We start from the raw sequence: 17,978 nt of genomic DNA on the forward strand, positions 1-17,978 counted from the left end.
AGTTAAATATATAACTCTTCACTCTTGGGCTGAAAAATATCGAGCAAAATATAAGCGTACAACTGTCACGGTCGATGCCACAAAAGGTAGGTCGATTGGCTGCTGAGTACTTGCACTCACGTTACACGAAGTTTTAGGACGGCGGAGATCCAACCGATTAGGTACGGGGGGTTACAATGAGGGTTGTGCCCCGACAGACAGAAACTGCCTAGGGCGCAATTATATCGGCGTTCATGTTCGGTAGTCCTTCAAAACATGTAACGAGCCCAATACATTCGCTACGTCTTACCTAAGTCTACCGTGCCGCTCAAGATCCAACTCGGTGAGCGGTAGAGCATGTCTTTGTGATTGAAGAACGCCTTAATGCTTTCCAGGTCGTTCAAGATGACTGTTTCTGTGAGGCGAGCTTTGACTCTGTGCACAAGAAAGGACACAGACAAGAATCCTGTGCACCCGTACTCCGTGCCTGCCTGAGATGCAAACGGCTTAATGTGAAGCGCGTGTAATTCACTGCGTACCTAATCATACCTAGCTCTTTGTCATTGTCGATTACGTGCAATCTTTCCTTGTTTAGGTTAGGTGCTTCGTCTCTACTGCGCAAATTATAGGAGGTGTGAACTCTGCAGACGTTCAAGGACGCTTCAACAAAATAACAGCAAAAGCAGTACGGTCAATAAACTGAAAGGAAAGTACTGCATGGAGGCCAGATATGAATTACCGCTGTATAAAAATATGGAGCATTCGGCTCCGTATATTTAGTGACATGTGCTGCCCATGCAAAAGTTGCACGACCGACATTCTGAGACCTAAAGACTTTTTTCTCATGCTGCTTTCTCCCTATTTCTTCGTAGTCGATTTTTACGTCGAGAAAATTCGCTGTGACTTGGTCTAGCTAAGGTGATTAGTTCGTCTCGGTTTTACAGCCGTGCCTTTTAATACAACATCCCCGAATTTCATGTTTCGTGGTGCGCACGCGCTCACGCCTCTCCACCAGTTGACGGGTTTCGATTGTCAGAACAACGCACCGCCAGTGTCCTGGGGAGCCGCGGCAGCCCAGGCGCGCTGTACGGCTGTGCCGCCCCCTGGCCCGGCAACTGGCTCATGTACAGGCGTAACCCGTTGGGGTCGTTCGCATGGGGGCGAATGTACTGCTTGTCCACGCGCACGGCGTGTGCGCTACTCCGCGCGTGCCAGTAACAACGCTACCGTTGCAATGCCAGTCTGATAATTTCTTATCAAACGCGAGCACTTGCTGCAATTCGCATTGCAATAGGAGTACAAACATCGTATATTTTGTCTTGCCTCTCAGTGCGGCTTTCTTTGTTTGTATGATAGTGAACTGAGAGTTCACGTTTATCTTGGTTTATGTGTGCCCAGCCCTGGCCTTCTTTCTACGTCCTGCTTGATTTCCACGTGCCACGTTTCTTTTATATTTCCGTCTGACTTTTCCGCCTTTCTTCGGGCGTACTGCCGGGTATATGAATGGAGACTGGCAGTCCCGTAATAAGGCTCATTGTTAGTGCTCCGCGGGAGCCATTTTATTCTCCCTGTGGCTTTCTCCCTGCGCGTCTTTTGAAGTCGCTCCGAGAAATAAAATTTTAATTTTATGGGATTTAACGTCCCAGAGCAACTGAAACTACGAAGGACATCGTAGTGGAAAGCTCCGGATAATTTCGACCACCTGAGGTTCTTTAACTTGCACTGATAACACACACTACACGGGCCGCTAGAATTTCGCTTCCACGGAAATGCAACTCCTGCGGCCGGGCTCGAACCCGCGTCTTTGGGGTCGGCAGCCTAGCGTCTTTGGAGCCGGAAGCTCTTCCCCCCTACCTCGCGCCTTTTCTGCAGTATAGCATGGAAAACAAAGCACAAGAACAGTTAATTAGAAGTACTTCGCATATTTCTCCACTGTGGTCTTCATTATTAACGGGAAGCAAAAAGTAATAAGTGAAAGTAATACTTATAAAATTACGCATGCAAAACAACGAGCATTACCACACCTACGGATAGAAAAACTGGCCGGGAACTTCGCTTGCTTCATTGAACATGCTGCTTAGTGCTTAAAGAAGCTCACTTTATTTAAAAGTACAAATGCTGCGGTAACTAAGTTCATCTGCTGTTCGCTAGTCAATATTGACGGCTAAGTGTTCGTATTTGATGCACATTGGGAAAGTGAATATTTGTGCACTCGTACAGCCGTCTACATAATTGCATAGAGCACTCAAACTGCACAACCTGTCCTGCTTTTATGACCACTGTCAGTGCATGGTGAGTCAGATATAGCTTTTAAATAATGAGGAGTTAAACACAGTTTATCGGAATGTGCATGCACGATAGGGTCTTGTTTCGAGCAATGGACAATTCATAATAGGCGCAAGTGTACTAACTAGCGCGCAGTTCGAGCACTCTAGACAGGTGTGTGGATGACTATACTGTTTAATTAAATAGTGACTTTATAGCCCAGAATGCCCACCTGATGATGGGTCCACATTTGCGGGACCAGGCGAACGCTTTCTGGGCGCTCACATTATACACGAGGGCCTCCAGGCGGCTGAGCAAAGGAACGCTGGCAGGCCCTACGGGGGCTCGAGGTTCTTTTGTCGCACATATGACTGCTCGCCTCTTCGTGTGATCTTGCAACGCTAGCAGCAGCCAGGTAAGAAGAACGACAGCGCCAGCACACGCTACAGCGCTGGTAGGCACCTCCATTGATCCAGTGGGGCGTAGTCAGCTGGGAAGAGAATGGAGAAAAAAAAGTTGGGGAAGCCTTAGCCACATTCCTTGAGAAGAAAATGCGACAGCCTTTCGAAGTTCGCCTCCTCAAAATACTCCAAAGGGCCCCTAAAACTTTGGAAGTATAGCCCCACCCATAAAATGGATTGAGGTGTATTGTCGGCGAATAGTGAATGTATTAAGTTGTTTTAATAGGATTAGTGGATATATAATGTAGATAAGTGGGTGTATATAGTACAGCTTAATCAAGTAAAAGTTACCGCGTTAGCCAAATCTTCCCTGTTCTTTTCGAAAAGAATTGAAAAGGTATAACTTGAAATGTTTACACCAAAAAAAATTCAGCACAGAAACTTCGGGGTGTAGTACTTGAGCAGGATGTCTATGACGTTTGAATATTCCAACGCAAAATCAGTAATAGCCATGATAGACACAAATTGGCAGATTAGGGAGCCCCCAATCAATAGTGGCTCAGCAGTACAGTGATGTTGGAAGAGTTCGTAACGATTCGTAGTGTCAATGAGAGATTGGACGAAACACTAGAAAAATGAGTAGACATCTTGGGCGCTGACCCTCAACTGAGGCCTTATTCGCAGAACCTTGCGTTTAATTGGGAATAAAACAGACTTCATTTGACATTCTAGGCCGGATACAGCCCGCAGACTGGGCGATACTTCAACACGTGCCTTGGAGACCATGAAAACCACATATCAAATGGCAATAATCTATAACATCTGGTCGCTGATTACCAAGGGCGCAAGAACAAGCGCAGGGAATTGTTTAATCGCACATCGGTGCTCTGTGCGCAAAAAGATCAGACCTATCTAGAAGTAAGTCGAGCATTTTATATCGAAAATGAACATCATAATTGCATTAATGCACCCTGGCGATATTTTGCTAATAAAGACCACGTTTGTCTTGCCGCTCTCCGTCAATGTTTTACCTTTGTTTTTTTTTTGCGTTATTTCCTAAGGTTCCTATTCGTACATTGGATCTTCCGTTTATTTTCTATTTACAGGGAAGTTTAGTGATTAAGAGAGAAGACCTTATTTCCACCATGCACAGTACACAGATGCAGGACGACGGAAAAAAGACGTCAATAGGCGGCTTGACGAGTCCGTCGCCCCATTTAATGAGCAGCGTTTGGTCAACAGCAATGAATTCAACAGTCAAACAAAAGAAAATGAAAACACTTGATCAGTGCAGAACAAAACTGAAACAGAGTGGTCCGAAAAATGAAATCCCAGGATAAGTAAAATCAGTTAATCATCCTCAGTAAACATAGATCGAAGCTTAGTAGTGGAGCAAATAAATAAATCAAAGTTAGCAGATAGATAATGGTTTAACAGCGATGGTAAAGAATAACATAGGCGTTCCATGCCAGAGTTCAAACGGAGTGCAACGATTTTCCAATATTCTCTGCGTCTTGTCTTATTGACAGAGTTCGCTACAATTGGGACGACGTGTCGAATGCTCTTATCAGAGACCCGAGGTTTTCCATTAATCGCATTTGCCGATCATCATCTCGCGATGCCTCTCCTACAGATAAATTTTTTCAGTCACCCCGTTCCGCTTCCCCTCATTGACGGCCACATAATTCCGATTGTAACCTTTCAGTTTTGAACTTAAATGCCAGAAGCATAACTAACAAGTTCGCAGACTTCCTATCTTTAATTACTGCACACTCACCTCATGTAGTTGGTATCACAGAAACTTGGTTGCATGACGACATATTAGACTGCGAATTCACCCCTCCTGGCTACGTTGCGGTTCGCACAGACCGACGTCACACTAAAGGTGGTGGCGTTGCGTTGCTTTTTCGGTCTGATCTCAAGTTTTCAATAATGTCACCGCCAGGTGACATAGAATCAGTCTGGTGTAATCTTTATCTGGATAAAACACATGTCGTAATAGGCGTATTCTACCGTCCGCCTAGTTCCTCTGTAAATGAAGTTCAATCTCTTATTCAGTATATTAACGAGCAGCATTTCAACGCGGGCAACCTTATTTGCATGGGTGACTTTAATGCCCCCGGCATCCACTGGCCTACCTTAACGCTGGTAAAAGAATCCCCATAAATAGAGAACTACTTTCCTTTTCCCTTTCATTTGACCTTATTCAGATTACCAATCAACCTACAAGATGCGACGCTCTGTTAGATTTGATTTTCGTTAGTTCTAACATTGTCAGAAAGGGCTACGAATGTGATGTCATTGAAGGAATTTCCGACCATAAGGCCGTTCTTGCCTCCTTAAATTTTTCTATTACTAAACAGAATTACGTTTTTTTCACATTTCCCGATTTTAATCACGCTGATGACGTTTCAGTAATTGACACCCTAGCTGATGGATTTGAAGAATTCGTTGCACTGAGTTCTACATGTGATGTCAACACATTGGTGAGCTATTTTGAATCCTTAGTTACAAAATGTATTCAGTGTTTTATTCCTCAGAAAACAAAGAAGAAAAATACGAAAATTCCCTGGATGACACGAGATATACTTCATCTTACACGGCGTGTACATAGACTTAGGCGTACGAAGTGCTTAGGCAATAAGGCAGCCATGACACGTTTCATCAAAGCGAAAGAAGAGCTTCGATGGAAAATGAACTCCGCTAAGGATTTTTTCTTCCGAGTACAGCTACAGGATCTACTAAAGACCAACCCGCGTAAATTTTGGTCATCTGTTTTTCCACGGCATACGACAGCTACTACAATGAGGATTAACAATGAATCGACTAACGATCCATTTCATATATCCAATGCATTTAATGAGTACTTCCACTCTTTATTTTCTCGTGACAATAACGTCATCCAACCAGTCACCATTGCTCGTAGTGCCGTGCCAATCAATGATATTAATATCAGTGAAGAAGGTGTTCTGAACCTAATTTTGAAACTTGACACTAAGAAATCTGCTGGACCTGATGGTATCCCAAACTTGTTTTTGGTATGCTACTCATTATGGACCTGTCGCTACCTAGCTGTCATATTTCGCGAGTCTCTTGCTTCCTGTACAGTTCCTTCATCCTGGAAAATGGCCCAAGTCGTCCCTCTATTCAAAAGTGGTGACAAGCAAACTATATACAATTATAGACCAATCTCTTTAACCTCTCATGCATGTAAAATTTTAGAGCACATTATTTACAAACACATCATGGAATACCTCGAATCACATCATTTATTAACCAATGTTCAGCATGGCTTCAGACGCGGTTTCAGCACTTTGACACAACTTAACGAATTTACTCACGACATTTGCAGTAACCTGGATGCAGGCAATCAGATAGACGCAATATTCATTGATTTTTCGAAGGCATTCGATACAGTGATTCACTCAAAACTTATGTATAAACTTGACATGATCCTCAATAACCCCCGCCTTCTCAATTGGATTTCAAGTTTTCTTTCCAACCGTTCTCAATTTGTGTCCTTCAACCGAACTAATTCTAGGGTAGCAGACGTGCCCTCAGGAGTTCCACAGGGTTCTGTATTGGGCCCATTGCTTTTTTTGATTTTTATAAATGACTTACCTTGCAACATCACCTGTAACCTACGTTTGTATGCTGATGACTGCGTGTTGTATCACAAAATTTCCTGCCTTGATGATCACTTATACCTTCAGAAATCATTTTCAGAATTTAGCTCTTGGTGTGCTACATGGCAAATGACTATTAACATCTGCAAAACCGTTGTTATGACTTTCACTAATAGAATGACACCTTCCGTGTTTACTTACTCAATTAGCAATACCCCCATCGAGAGTGTGAGTCAATACAAATACCTTGGTCTTATTTTCACACCCAGTATGTCATGGTCCAAACATATAGATTTCATAACCTCAAAGGCACTCAAAAAGTTAGGATACCTCCGTCGCACAATAAAAGCTGCTCCTAGAGATACGAAACTACTGATGTTTAAATCGCTAATCCGTCCACTACTTGAATACGCCTCCCCTGTATGGAACCCGCACAAACAACGCGAAATTAACCAAATCGAGGCAGTGCAGAAGAAAGCCGTTCGCTTCATATGTCACAGGTTTGGTAGAGATTTTTCGCCTTCCACAGCACTTTCATCACTGGGCCTGCAACCACTCTCATCTCGACGAAGGTCTGAGTCTTTAAAATTTTTGTATTGCATTATTAACTCTTTCTGCCGGACCTCTGCAAATGATTACCTAATCCCTGCTAACCATCTAAAACTAGAAGTCACCACAGCCTAAACATCACGCCTTATTTTGCCCGCACGGACACTTTTAAATACAGTTTTTTTCCGCGTGCAATCGAATATTGGAATTCTTTACCCGATTCTACTCGCTCTCTTCCTTCAGAGCTGTTTTTAGCGGCTATTGAATAGTTTTTTCGTTTTTCTTGTTTTCACTCGTACTGTTTCGCATGTTTCCCATTGTTGTGCTCCATGTTTTCCTAAACTGTTGTTCACACCCACCCCTGCAATAGCCCAATAGGGCTGCAGTATGTATAAATAAATAAATAAATAAATAAAATACATAAATAAATAATATTGCTCATTCTTTTCTAAATATGCCAGAGTACCAAGGTTATGTATATTATATCTGACTTAATATTAAAATCTAGCACTCAAACGGTAGAGATATAGTTTATGAGCCGGAATAACATGCGTTCTATGAAAAAAACCTGCAGTTGGATTATAACCAGCGTTGTACACATGACTTAGGTATCGCTTCTGCATGACTAATTTTTTGTATTTTAGAGAATGTAGTTGTATCCCAGACAAGTTGGCAATAGTTAACATGTGAATAAAAGAGCGAATTATAAATCAATAGTTTAAGTTTTGTAGAAATAATGTATCTGAGACGACCAATTATTCCATTTATCCGAGCTAAATTCGTCACTAGTAAGTTCACATGAGTTTCCCAGGACATGTGAGCAGTAAATGTCACACCAAGGCTTTTGAAATGGTCAACAATGTCAACAGGACGAGAGTTAAAAATAATATCGGCATGAGGAAGGAGTGGCTTATTCTTTGCCCGAAAGATAACCGCTTTTGTTTTTTTGCGTTAATCGCCATAGAATTATAGGACGGCCATTGTTGTAGTTGAACTATTGTGTCATTGCAACTAGAGATAAGTTGATCGATATTATTACCAGAGAAAAATATGCTGGTGTCATCTACGTGTGTGATAAATTTGGCATTCTGGTTAATATTAACAATGTCATTTATATAAAGGTTAAAGAGCAAAGGCCCCAATATGCTGCCTTGTGTGACACCACAAGCCAGTGGTAGGACTTGTGATCGAGAGTTATTAATTTGGACTACTTGTCGCCGGTGGGATAAATATGACCGCTGCAAATGTAACGCACATCCGCGTACACCGTAAATATCCAACTTATTCAATAAAACTTCATGATTGACTAAGTCAAAAGCCTTGGAGAAGTCGACAAATAAGCCAACCACGATTTTCTTGTTCGCAAATTGTGTTAAAATATATTCTTTTTGGTGAAGCAAGGCTAATTCAGTTGACATATTATTCCGGAAACAAAATTGGTAAGGTGTTAATACATTGGAGGTTTCCATGAAATTCAGTACCCTGCAATGAATTATTTTCTCGAAAGCGTTTGAAAATACCGGCAAGATAGATACATTCCGATAATTGCCCAATTCGTTTCGATTCCCCTTTTTAAAGAGGACTACTACTTTGGCAACCTGCAACTTTACTGGGAATATAGACGTAGTTAAACACATATTAAAGATATTCGCAAGAACTGGTGCAATTACATCTGCGACGTATTTCACGAGTTTTATTTGAATTTCATCGATATCCCTACTGCTGCTGTTGTTTAAACTTTTAATTATTGAAATCCCTTCCTGCACTGTGACTAGCTGCAGAAATAAAGTTCTATCATTCCTCCCGTTCATATATTAACATGCGTTGTGGGAACTACCTGGTGTACTCATATTTGTAAAAAAAGTGTTGAAAGCATCAGCCAGTTCCGCCCCTTCCAAGTCCTTACCCTTAATAGTCAGTTTGGACATGCAGCTCCTGCTATTACCACGACGTAGTAACATATTTAGTTTGTCCCAAAGCAGTTCGCTCGGTGCATTTTTGACATCCACAAAGGATGAGAAGTAATCTCTGCGCGCAGTGCACAATTTCTTGGTTAGTTTGTTGCGATATTGCTTGAAAATCGTCAAGTCATCAAGATTACGCGTGTGAAGAAATTTTCTGAACAGCCTGTCGTTTGTTGTCATTTGTTGGTAGAGTTCGTATGTTACCCACGGTTTCCGAATTTTCCTATTTCTTTGGCGCTTTTTTACAGGAAAGTGAACTTGGTAAAATCCTTTAAAGATATCTAAAAATGCATCATAAGCATTGTCAGCATCGACCAAAGTCAGGACCTTTCGCCAGTCTACTTGAATCAATTCTTTTCTGAATGCATCGAGAGCCGCGTAAGTTACTGGCTGGTAAAGGTTTTCAGCAGGCGGATGTTTAGGAATGCTAGCAACATTTAGGCAAAAAAACAGCTGAAGATGTTCACTAATAGAACATGCTAATGCACCAGCTTTTACATCCGATGATACAAAATTTGTTATGAAGACATCTAATACTGACTGGCAATCAGTTGTTATTGTTGTTGGATTATTTGTAACTTTATTAAACCCATTTGACAGCAGAATATTAGTAAAATTGGTACAAACAAGAGTATCAATACCGATATCAATATTGTCATCACCTGCAGCTACCAACATGCACCTGCTTTCCACAACAAACGAAAGAAAGCTTTCATAAAATTCAAGAAATTTCGGAACATGCCCACCTGGCGGCCGATAACAAACCGAATACAGTACTTTATCCGCAAATAAAGATAAAACTTCGTAATCGGGAGTTACAATACTGAAAGCGTCTGTTAGTTCGCAGTCCATTTGTTCTAAAGTTAGAATTGCAACACCACTACCGCGACCACAAGGTCAGTTGAGATAATGTGTATTATAGCCTTCCATTCTAAAAACGTCACAGTCATTTTTGCTCCATGTTTCACTGAACATAACTGAAAAATTGGAAGAAAATTGGCTAAAGAATTCATCGAACATAAGTGCTTTGTTTCGGACAGATCTGGCGTTTAAATGCACAGATTTCAACGCATGACGGCCCAAATCAGATACCACATTGTTCAAGTCATCTGGTTAATAGAAATCGTGTTCATCCATCTCTAGATTCTCTGTTCAAGAATGATACTGGCTGAGACCATCATTTGGGCTGAAGGCGGTCGAGGTCATCACGGCTTCTAACGTGAATTGCGTTTGCACCATCAGACATTCTTAAAAGAACCTTTCCATGCGTACGCCACACGTATTGAAAACCAGATTCTTTGGCCCAGTTCTTTGTTGCTTGTAGCAGGTCTTTGTTGTGACGGGTCAGGTTTTCCTGGATGAAGATGCGTGGATGGCTATCATTTAGCTTGTTCTTTTTACTTAACCAAGATTCCCTTGCCGACTGCCTTGTGAAACGGACGATTATTCCGGGAGTTTGATCTTTCTGTGCGGGTAGCCTGTGTACTCAGGGAATGTCATGCTCGACCAAATGTGGTGTTTCCAGCTGGTCTGCAACTCCGTTTTAGCATATTATGCAAGTTTTCGCCTTGCACGAGAGGCACCCCATGGATTTCTAAATTAAGCTGCCTATTTCGGAATTCAAGTTCGTTCACTTCCCGCCGAAGCTGAGCCTGAGCAGATTGGTTCTCATCCTCCTTTGTCTCCAGTTCCTGTACCTGCTTTCTAAGCACCTTAATTTCATTTTCCTGCACGCAAATAATTTTTTTCAGTTCCTCAAAAATGGCAGACATGTGCGTAACAGACTCTTCCATAGTTTCTACTCGAGCGGCGAGGGAAGGTCGCCATTGTAGCTTTAGATTAATATATCCAAGGATAACCTTTATATCCACGTCAGTCTTGTTTTCGTCAGTGCTGCTACCACTTTGTACCGAGCTCCGGCAATTTTGGCATCGCCACGTTCTCTTTGCAGCTTCGGATTTTCCTTTGAATGACTTTTCAGCCATTCCCGCGCATTTTCCAAAATGGTATTCGTGTACGCACTCAGAACAAGCTACACGCCTCTCATTTTCATGGAATACTTCATCACAAGTGAAGCAGACATGGGACATTGTTTTCACTAAAGCAGAAAACCACAATAGGCCCTGCAATACAGCAAATTATACAAGTCTTTGGCAGCGAAAGCAGAACAAGCAGCGCTACGCGTACATTAAATAGGGGAACATACTAACCTGCACAGTTGAAATAGCAGGTCAAGAGATGTTCGCTGGATGCTGCCGCCGCTGCCAAATGACTGCCTCCTCGTGTGCTCTTGATTTATCCGCCTTGGATTCCTTCGTCAGGCGCGCAAGCGCAGTAGGGGCCTGACCGGTGATTGCTCCGGTGATCACGGTCGTGACGGTGTACGCAGCAGGGGCCTGGGCGTCACACAGCTCTCGGGAGCGCTGTGCAGTTTGAGCGGTAGAAAAAAACAAGGGAAATCCGCAATGTCCGATGGATCCTTCACCGGGCAGCGCTTGAGAATCCGGGAAAGAATGCCAGTCGTTGTATGTGCACAATTGATATAGCAGGTCAAGAGATGTTCGCTGGATGCTGCCATCGCTGCCAAATGACTGCCTCCCCGTGTGCTCCTTATTTATCTCTTGATTTATGAAGGCCTTACTCAACTGAGAGTTAGTGCCCATTCTATGTACTTTTTTTTTTCTAGCTCCGTCCTCTGCGGTGTTTGACGTTATTAATGGATTCTGAATTGTTCCGATCAATTGCACGTAGCCCAGACACATAATTGGTCACCAGATGACGCTTATTCCCACAAAGGGCGTTCGTACAAGACACGAAAGTTTTCAGAAACCAAATATAAATTCAATTATCAGTATACCCTAAAAAAATTCTGTTTGAAGCGGGCAGTCAGAAGAAAGCAAACAAAGGAGATTTCTTAACAGGCCTCAGTGGGAGTGAGACAGGTGGGAGTGAGATGCGCATTCGGCTGTCTGAATCACAGTAATCACAGGCTTCAGGAGTTGCTCCTTATAGGCAGGAAAAGCTGTTCATACAACCGCGAGAGACTATATGGATTGCAGCAATAATCTAGACGTCGTATTGCCTCTCTTTGTGCTTCCGACGGTGTTGTGGCTCCCCGCTGACAATTTATGGTCAGTGCGCATGCGCTATTTGCAGATAAAAGTAGCGCACTCCGATGAACAAAGTCAGTTCGTTCCCCAGCACTTGGTGAGTGTCTCTTTCCATATCAAATGGAGACGAAGATGGGCGGCAAACTGATAGCCTGACTGGAACAGAAAGTACTACGCAGTTCGAGGAAGCGGCGGCACCATGTTTAGATTCTGCGATTTGGGCACCAGCAAGGAAGGTAGAAAAAAGGACAAAAACTCGTACGTGGAACGTTTGGCCCCTATTGAAAGGTGACAGAAACTGAAGACAACAGTCTATAGAAGTACATTTTGATAACTGCGCTCGTATGGAAAGCGTACAAGACCCTATAAAAACTGCTTTTCGTGCAAAATCGGACCACAAGTTGTTCCAGAACTTAGTGAAGGCACTAAATGTACACTAGCCACATGGGAGCCCAGTAATGACATACAGCTTCAAGTACAACCATCCCTGCCACCTGGAAACGAAGCCATTTTCAACGTTTCCCGTGCAAGTACGACACTTAGCTGTGAAGTGCGTATTCGGGAATTTTCTCGATGGCACATTGCTCGAGAGGTTCGTCGCGTTGCAGCGCAACCCTGCAGTTCAAGTAGCACTACTGTGCCGCCGCGGTGGCTCAGTGGCTATGGTGCTCGGCTGCTGTCCCGAAAGACGCGGGTTCGATCCCGGCCGCGGCGGTTGAATTTCTTTGGAGGAGAAATTCGAGGCCCGTGTACTGTGCGATGTCAGTGCACGTTAAAGAACCCCAGGTGGTCGAAATTTCCGGAGCCCTCCACTACGGCGTCTCTCATAGCCTTAGTCGCTTTGGGACGTTAAACCCCATAAACCAACCAACCAAGTAGCACTACTGCAGAAGAAAGAGCTGATCTTCAAGACAGCTTGTGAATCGGCAAAAATCGCGGAAATCGTTGAGGAATAAAAAAGATGACGACCATCTGAAAGCAGCGAGTCTGCAGAGAGGGGAGTAAACACAATCTGCAAGAAAAGCCAAGCACCTCAGGTGAGCGCACCGCCAAATCTTTTCACGAACGGAATTTGCTATGAAGGTGGGGGCAAGCACGATGCTAGCCCATGCAAGTGTCGTAATGCAAGACGTCACTGGTGCAAGAACGTGGGATACCTAGCTAGAGCGTACATTAAAAAGAAAGGAAAGCCGTGAGCGTGCTGGTAGTGTAGCATGAACATGACCAATTAAGTCTTTGTCACGTCCAAAAAAAGCGAGCCCTCGCTGCATCCCCATAAACCAAACATAAAAGTCTTTCAAGTACCACTGGCTATCCAAATAGGTGCCTAAGCAGCGGTTATCCATCGGGAACGAGTAAGTGTGCGCGAAGCTGCCGGGACAAGATATAGCGGAGCTGGAAAGCTGCACGCTAGAGCTAAAAACTCTGCACGCTAGAGCTGCACTCAAAAACTTGACACTAGAGCTAAATCAGCGCCAGTCCTGTTGGTTGTGTGTCTCTTGTGTCCCCGTCTTTTTGCGCTGCTGTTAGCTTCCTTAAAAAAAAGTAAAAACTTACGACGGCGCACAGTTCCAAGCGAAAGGTCAAGGAAACGTCATTGTGAAATACGAGGCCGAACGAAAACGTTGCCTGCTGTCGTGGTACCAGGATCACTGCCATCCCTCTTGGGCTGGCAGCGATCCAGCTCGCAGCTGTCAGCTTGCGCAGCTGACACTAAACTGAAGTAGCATCATCAGCATAGAAGAGGGCCAGAAAACTGCGTACTTTCTTCAGAAGCACCACGACGTGTTCTCATCAGATGTGGTTCGATAAAAGCCTAGCAAGCTCGGATAGTTTTAAAAGAGGGAGTCCGACCAACATTTTGCAAAAGCCAGAGCAATTTCTTACGCGCTGAGACCCTTTTGATCTGAAGCTTCGGACATTGGAAATACGAGAAGTTATGGAGGCAGTCCTGCAGGGTGACTCGGCAACACCACTCGGCAACACCACTCGGCAACACCACTCGGCAACACCACTCGGCTGCACTCGGCAACACCACTGGTGACTGTTCCGAAGGAGATGAAACGATGAGACTTTGTGGGTACTACAGTGTTACTCTTAAGCAGGGTATAAAGACTAACCACTATCCGCTAGCTCTAATAGAAGGAGGGAGAATGTTTACGGTGTTCGACCTGACCACCGCGTATGAGCAAATTTAATTGGATGGAAAGTCCCAAAAGCTACAATTAACGCATACCTAGGGTTGTACACGTGTGTGCACATTCCTAATGAATTTTCAGGGCTCTTTGAAATTTTTCAGTACATTATGGCCGAGATGCGCCAAGGACTCGACAGTGTTAGCCTGCTACATGTACGATGTCCTAATTGCGGGAGGTTCGATCGACAAGTGCCTCTCTCGGGTGGAAGCAGCTCTTTTAAGGTTAAAGTGCCATGAAATTCAGCTGAAGCAAGAGAAATGTGTTTTTCGAGACTCTGTGAGGTACTTAGTTAAGCCACATTGTGTGAACGGCCGTCATCGGTCAGTGTGCAGAATAAGCGGATGCAGTGAAGAGAACGCCTTTTCCAAACAATCAAACAGAGCTGAGAACGTACCTGGGCATGTTAACATTTTACTGAAAGTTTATTGCCCAGATGCGGGCAAACTAAGGCCTTTGCACCGGCTACTTCAGAAAAACTAGCCCTAGAATAGGTCATAAAACACAGAGCGTTGTTTTTTCGTGAAAGCAAAAATTTTCTCACCTAAGATAGTCCTTATATTCTATTATCTATCAAAGCCGCAAATATTAGTGGCCGACGCCCCTGCCTACGCAGCAGGCGCAGTGCTATTTCATGCGGTTGACGGCCACGAAAAGCCAATGGGCCACACCTCGCGACCCGTAGAAAAGCCGGGTATTCAAATTAGGAAAAAGAGGCTTTGGCAGTTGTATCTCGGATAAAACGATCCCACGAATACACATTTTTGGCAATGAATTCGCAATCTACTCAGATCATTTGCCGCAGAAGGGCGCACCAGGACATTCCCGCGGTACTTGGCGAGCGTGTCGTTCCATATCAGGCGGTGATAAAGTAATCTGAGAAGTGGTTAACAATGACTGAGCTCAGCATAATAAATTTGTATCTCTAAACGGTGGTACAGACCCCAATGACTGAATTTTCAACTCGGATTCTAGCCGATGGTGAAGCTCATAATGCACGTTTTGCTTCTTCTTCTGGGAAGGGGTGCTCTTGACGTCACTGCTGCTTTGTGGCATGCATACTTTTTGTAAAAAATTAATGCTACCAGTGTGGCTCATCGTCCGCTTTCTAAATGCTCCATAACCGCCGAAAGAGATGAAATAAAGAATGACAATCTGTGACAGAAGCGAGCCGCGATACACTCACATTGCACCGAAGAAAGGCATGTTTTTGTTGCCGCCTTTGTTGAGTTTGTTAATCAGGCTTGGAGACATGTGACCTCAGAGCGATAAGGACTACGCCAGTGCTAAAACGAAAGCATTTTTATTGAGCTAATGATATTTCTAACAATGAGTTGGACAGATATCCGCAGCTACATGCTTCTCCAGCCTCTCAAGATCAACGCCCCCCGCAACAGCCGCACCCTGAAGCCTCATGATTTGTGCGGCCCTATTAGTGTGTTGAGTCTCAAGAGAATTTTATTGGACCCCATGGTTACACAAAGAGAAATTTATTGTGTACAAGCGGAACGTAAGAACACATAATGAACACATATATACACAGCTCTACTTCCCATGTTTCGGATATCAGCGTTATGTGTTGTAACATAAATCGTAACACAGTGGTTACATAATAAAACATTAACATGCGGGCCACTTAGTACCGACATTCGTGTGAAATTTGTGGGCCAACCGTTTGCTCATAATGTTCAATATGGCGTCATAAGATTCAGCGGCTCGTGCAGAATAAACTTACTCGTTAAGTTGAAACCTAGCTCGTGGCAGAGATTCAAACTGCCGGCCTATGTGCCTCCAATTTCATGTCTTTACGAATCTTCATAAGAGCATTGCGGCTCCACAGTTTGCCGCAGAATGTTCGGAGTGGTGGCATACAATTTTGAGTTTCGTGCAGCCTAAACTTACTAGTTAATTTAGTGCAGCTGGCGGCAGGGATTTGAACCGACAATTGATGTTAGGTGTGTTAACGCTCGATATTCGATCGCTGCCTCAGCGTGGGCTCATTTTTTAATTAGCAGGTAGCGAGTAATTCAGGACAAGATTGAGGGCATGTACTGAGAAAAAGGATTGTGGCGTACTCTGAGAGCGTCCAGTTATCTGAAACGCTAGCGCAAATGCGCTCACGCAACTTGCGCAAATGGATCAAGAAGCGTCACTCGGAAATAAGTCGAGGCCTATAAAAACTACGCAAATGCACAGGCTGTCATGCGCTTTGACGGGACAAATCTGCATTGCTGTATCGGTTGTTCGTCTTTCTGTCGCATCGCCTTCCTGCCTGCGTCACAGAATTGTATTTCGCTGCCGCTTTTTGTATCCAGTGACGCATTGGCTCCTCGTCGGTGCAGGCTTCTGGAGGAAGGAGATATGTGGACGGGTGGTGGGTAAGGCCCATTCGGAGGTTTGATGTTGGTTGTTTGGTGGCGTGTGGCGGATTCTCGGTGATGCATAAGGGTGGAGAGCATATATAGATCGCTGGTGGACGCAGGCATCAAGAATAGTGGCAGTGGCATCACACAATAGACGGACATATTTTACAAAAGTGAGGGTAAAAATTCTAACAAATAAAAACCACTTGGCAAGTCTGATGTGAAGGACAAAATTACGCACCAGAGACTGATATCCTATCATGTTCAAGTTTATTTCCAGGCAAAACTGCAGTGCGTCACAGTATGCATAACATAAAGAGGCCCCGAAGCGGCAAGCTGTAGTTGGACCTCTTGTGAGAAATAGAGGCACTTAGTAAACGTTATCTACGGAAGAAATTAAAATCAATTAGAGCGAATGAACGAAGTATAACAGCAATAACAAATACTAAACATGAATAGAATAGCAGAAAAAACATTTAGGAGCACAGAAATAATAATCCAGCGAGGAAATAGCACCGATGTTCTTTGTTAGCGAAAAAAAAAGAGATGTAGGTACAAATTAAAGAACGTAACACCCAGTTCAATGAAGTAAAGCATTTAACTGTGAAGGGTAAGCTGTTCCAGCGGTTAACTGTTGCAAATACAACTCTCAGTTTACTTTATTTAGTACGTACTTTTAGTAGTAGAAAGTTGTGTAGAGAAAACCGTGTGATATTGCGATTATTTAGGGTAGTTTCACCTATAACATAAATCAAGTTACTATTAAAGACGAAATTAAAGGCACTGGTTCTCAAGTTAAATTTGATTAGCAAATTAATCGGAAGAATGCGCAGTTCATTGAAAAGGGAAGTGACATGAGCATTATAGTCACAATTTGTAAAAAGTCGAACAGCTTGAGTTTGTATGTGTTCTAGAGGAGATAGATGAGTCTGATACGAAACACTCCAGTAACTAATGAAGCAATTGAGATGACTGTAGTTGAAGCCATAATAAAGCGTGATTAGCGTCGGGGGGCTGAGGTAATTAGGTACATGGGATGCCGTTGCCACTAAAACTCACCGTAAGTCGTTTGGAGGTTACAGTTATCGTACCGGATGACTAGCTGGAGATGCTGGGAGCCCACAGAGACACACCGGTTATGGCTTGAGGTGGAGAGCGTCTACAACTTCTGACACTTGAAGCGCGCGCGTGTTTGCGACATGTGTCGAGGCCCCATGGCTAATGCCCCCTGTCGCATCGTCGACCCTACGTAGCTCTCCATTCTGGAACCCTTAACCTCAGTTTGGCGGAGGGGCCGCATGGACGACCCTCCGCATTATTGGATGGTGTGCACGAAGTCTCCTGCGCAGCTTCCGTGCAAGACACCGGCGATAAGATCGCAGCTAAGGCTCTAAAGATGGCACCGCGGGCGCTATCTGCAAGTCGTCCCCATGAATCACCTGGAATTGCGGCAATCAGAAGTTGCGAGATAACACGATGGGTGCGCTTCAACCAGAGGCTGCTGACTGTACAATAAAGGTTCAACA

The 17,978-nt window shown here is 43.8% G+C and overlaps 1 protein-coding gene across 1 annotated transcript in view; it reads right to left on the bottom strand.

The window, feature by feature from the left end:
- LOC149346427 (cytochrome P450 2J2-like) overlaps positions 1-17,777 on the bottom strand; it is a 57,614-nt gene extending 39,837 nt beyond the window's left edge. Inside the window, exons 1-3 of the mRNA XM_089541326.1 lie at positions 17,512-17,777; positions 2,477-2,734; positions 290-414 (exon numbers count right to left, since the gene is read on the bottom strand). Coding sequence (XP_089397452.1) covers positions 290-414; positions 2,477-2,712 — 361 coding nt within the window. The 5' untranslated portion in view covers positions 2,713-2,734; positions 17,512-17,777. The remainder of the gene's footprint in view (positions 1-289; positions 415-2,476; positions 2,735-17,511) is intronic.
- Between the last annotated feature and the right edge of the window lie 201 nt (positions 17,778-17,978).

This window comes from Amblyomma mixtum, chromosome 4 (genome assembly GCF_055824585.1).
Source record: "Amblyomma mixtum isolate Tamu chromosome 4, ASM5582458v1, whole genome shotgun sequence".
In the NCBI taxonomy this organism is placed as follows: Eukaryota; Metazoa; Arthropoda; class Arachnida; order Ixodida; family Ixodidae; genus Amblyomma; species Amblyomma mixtum.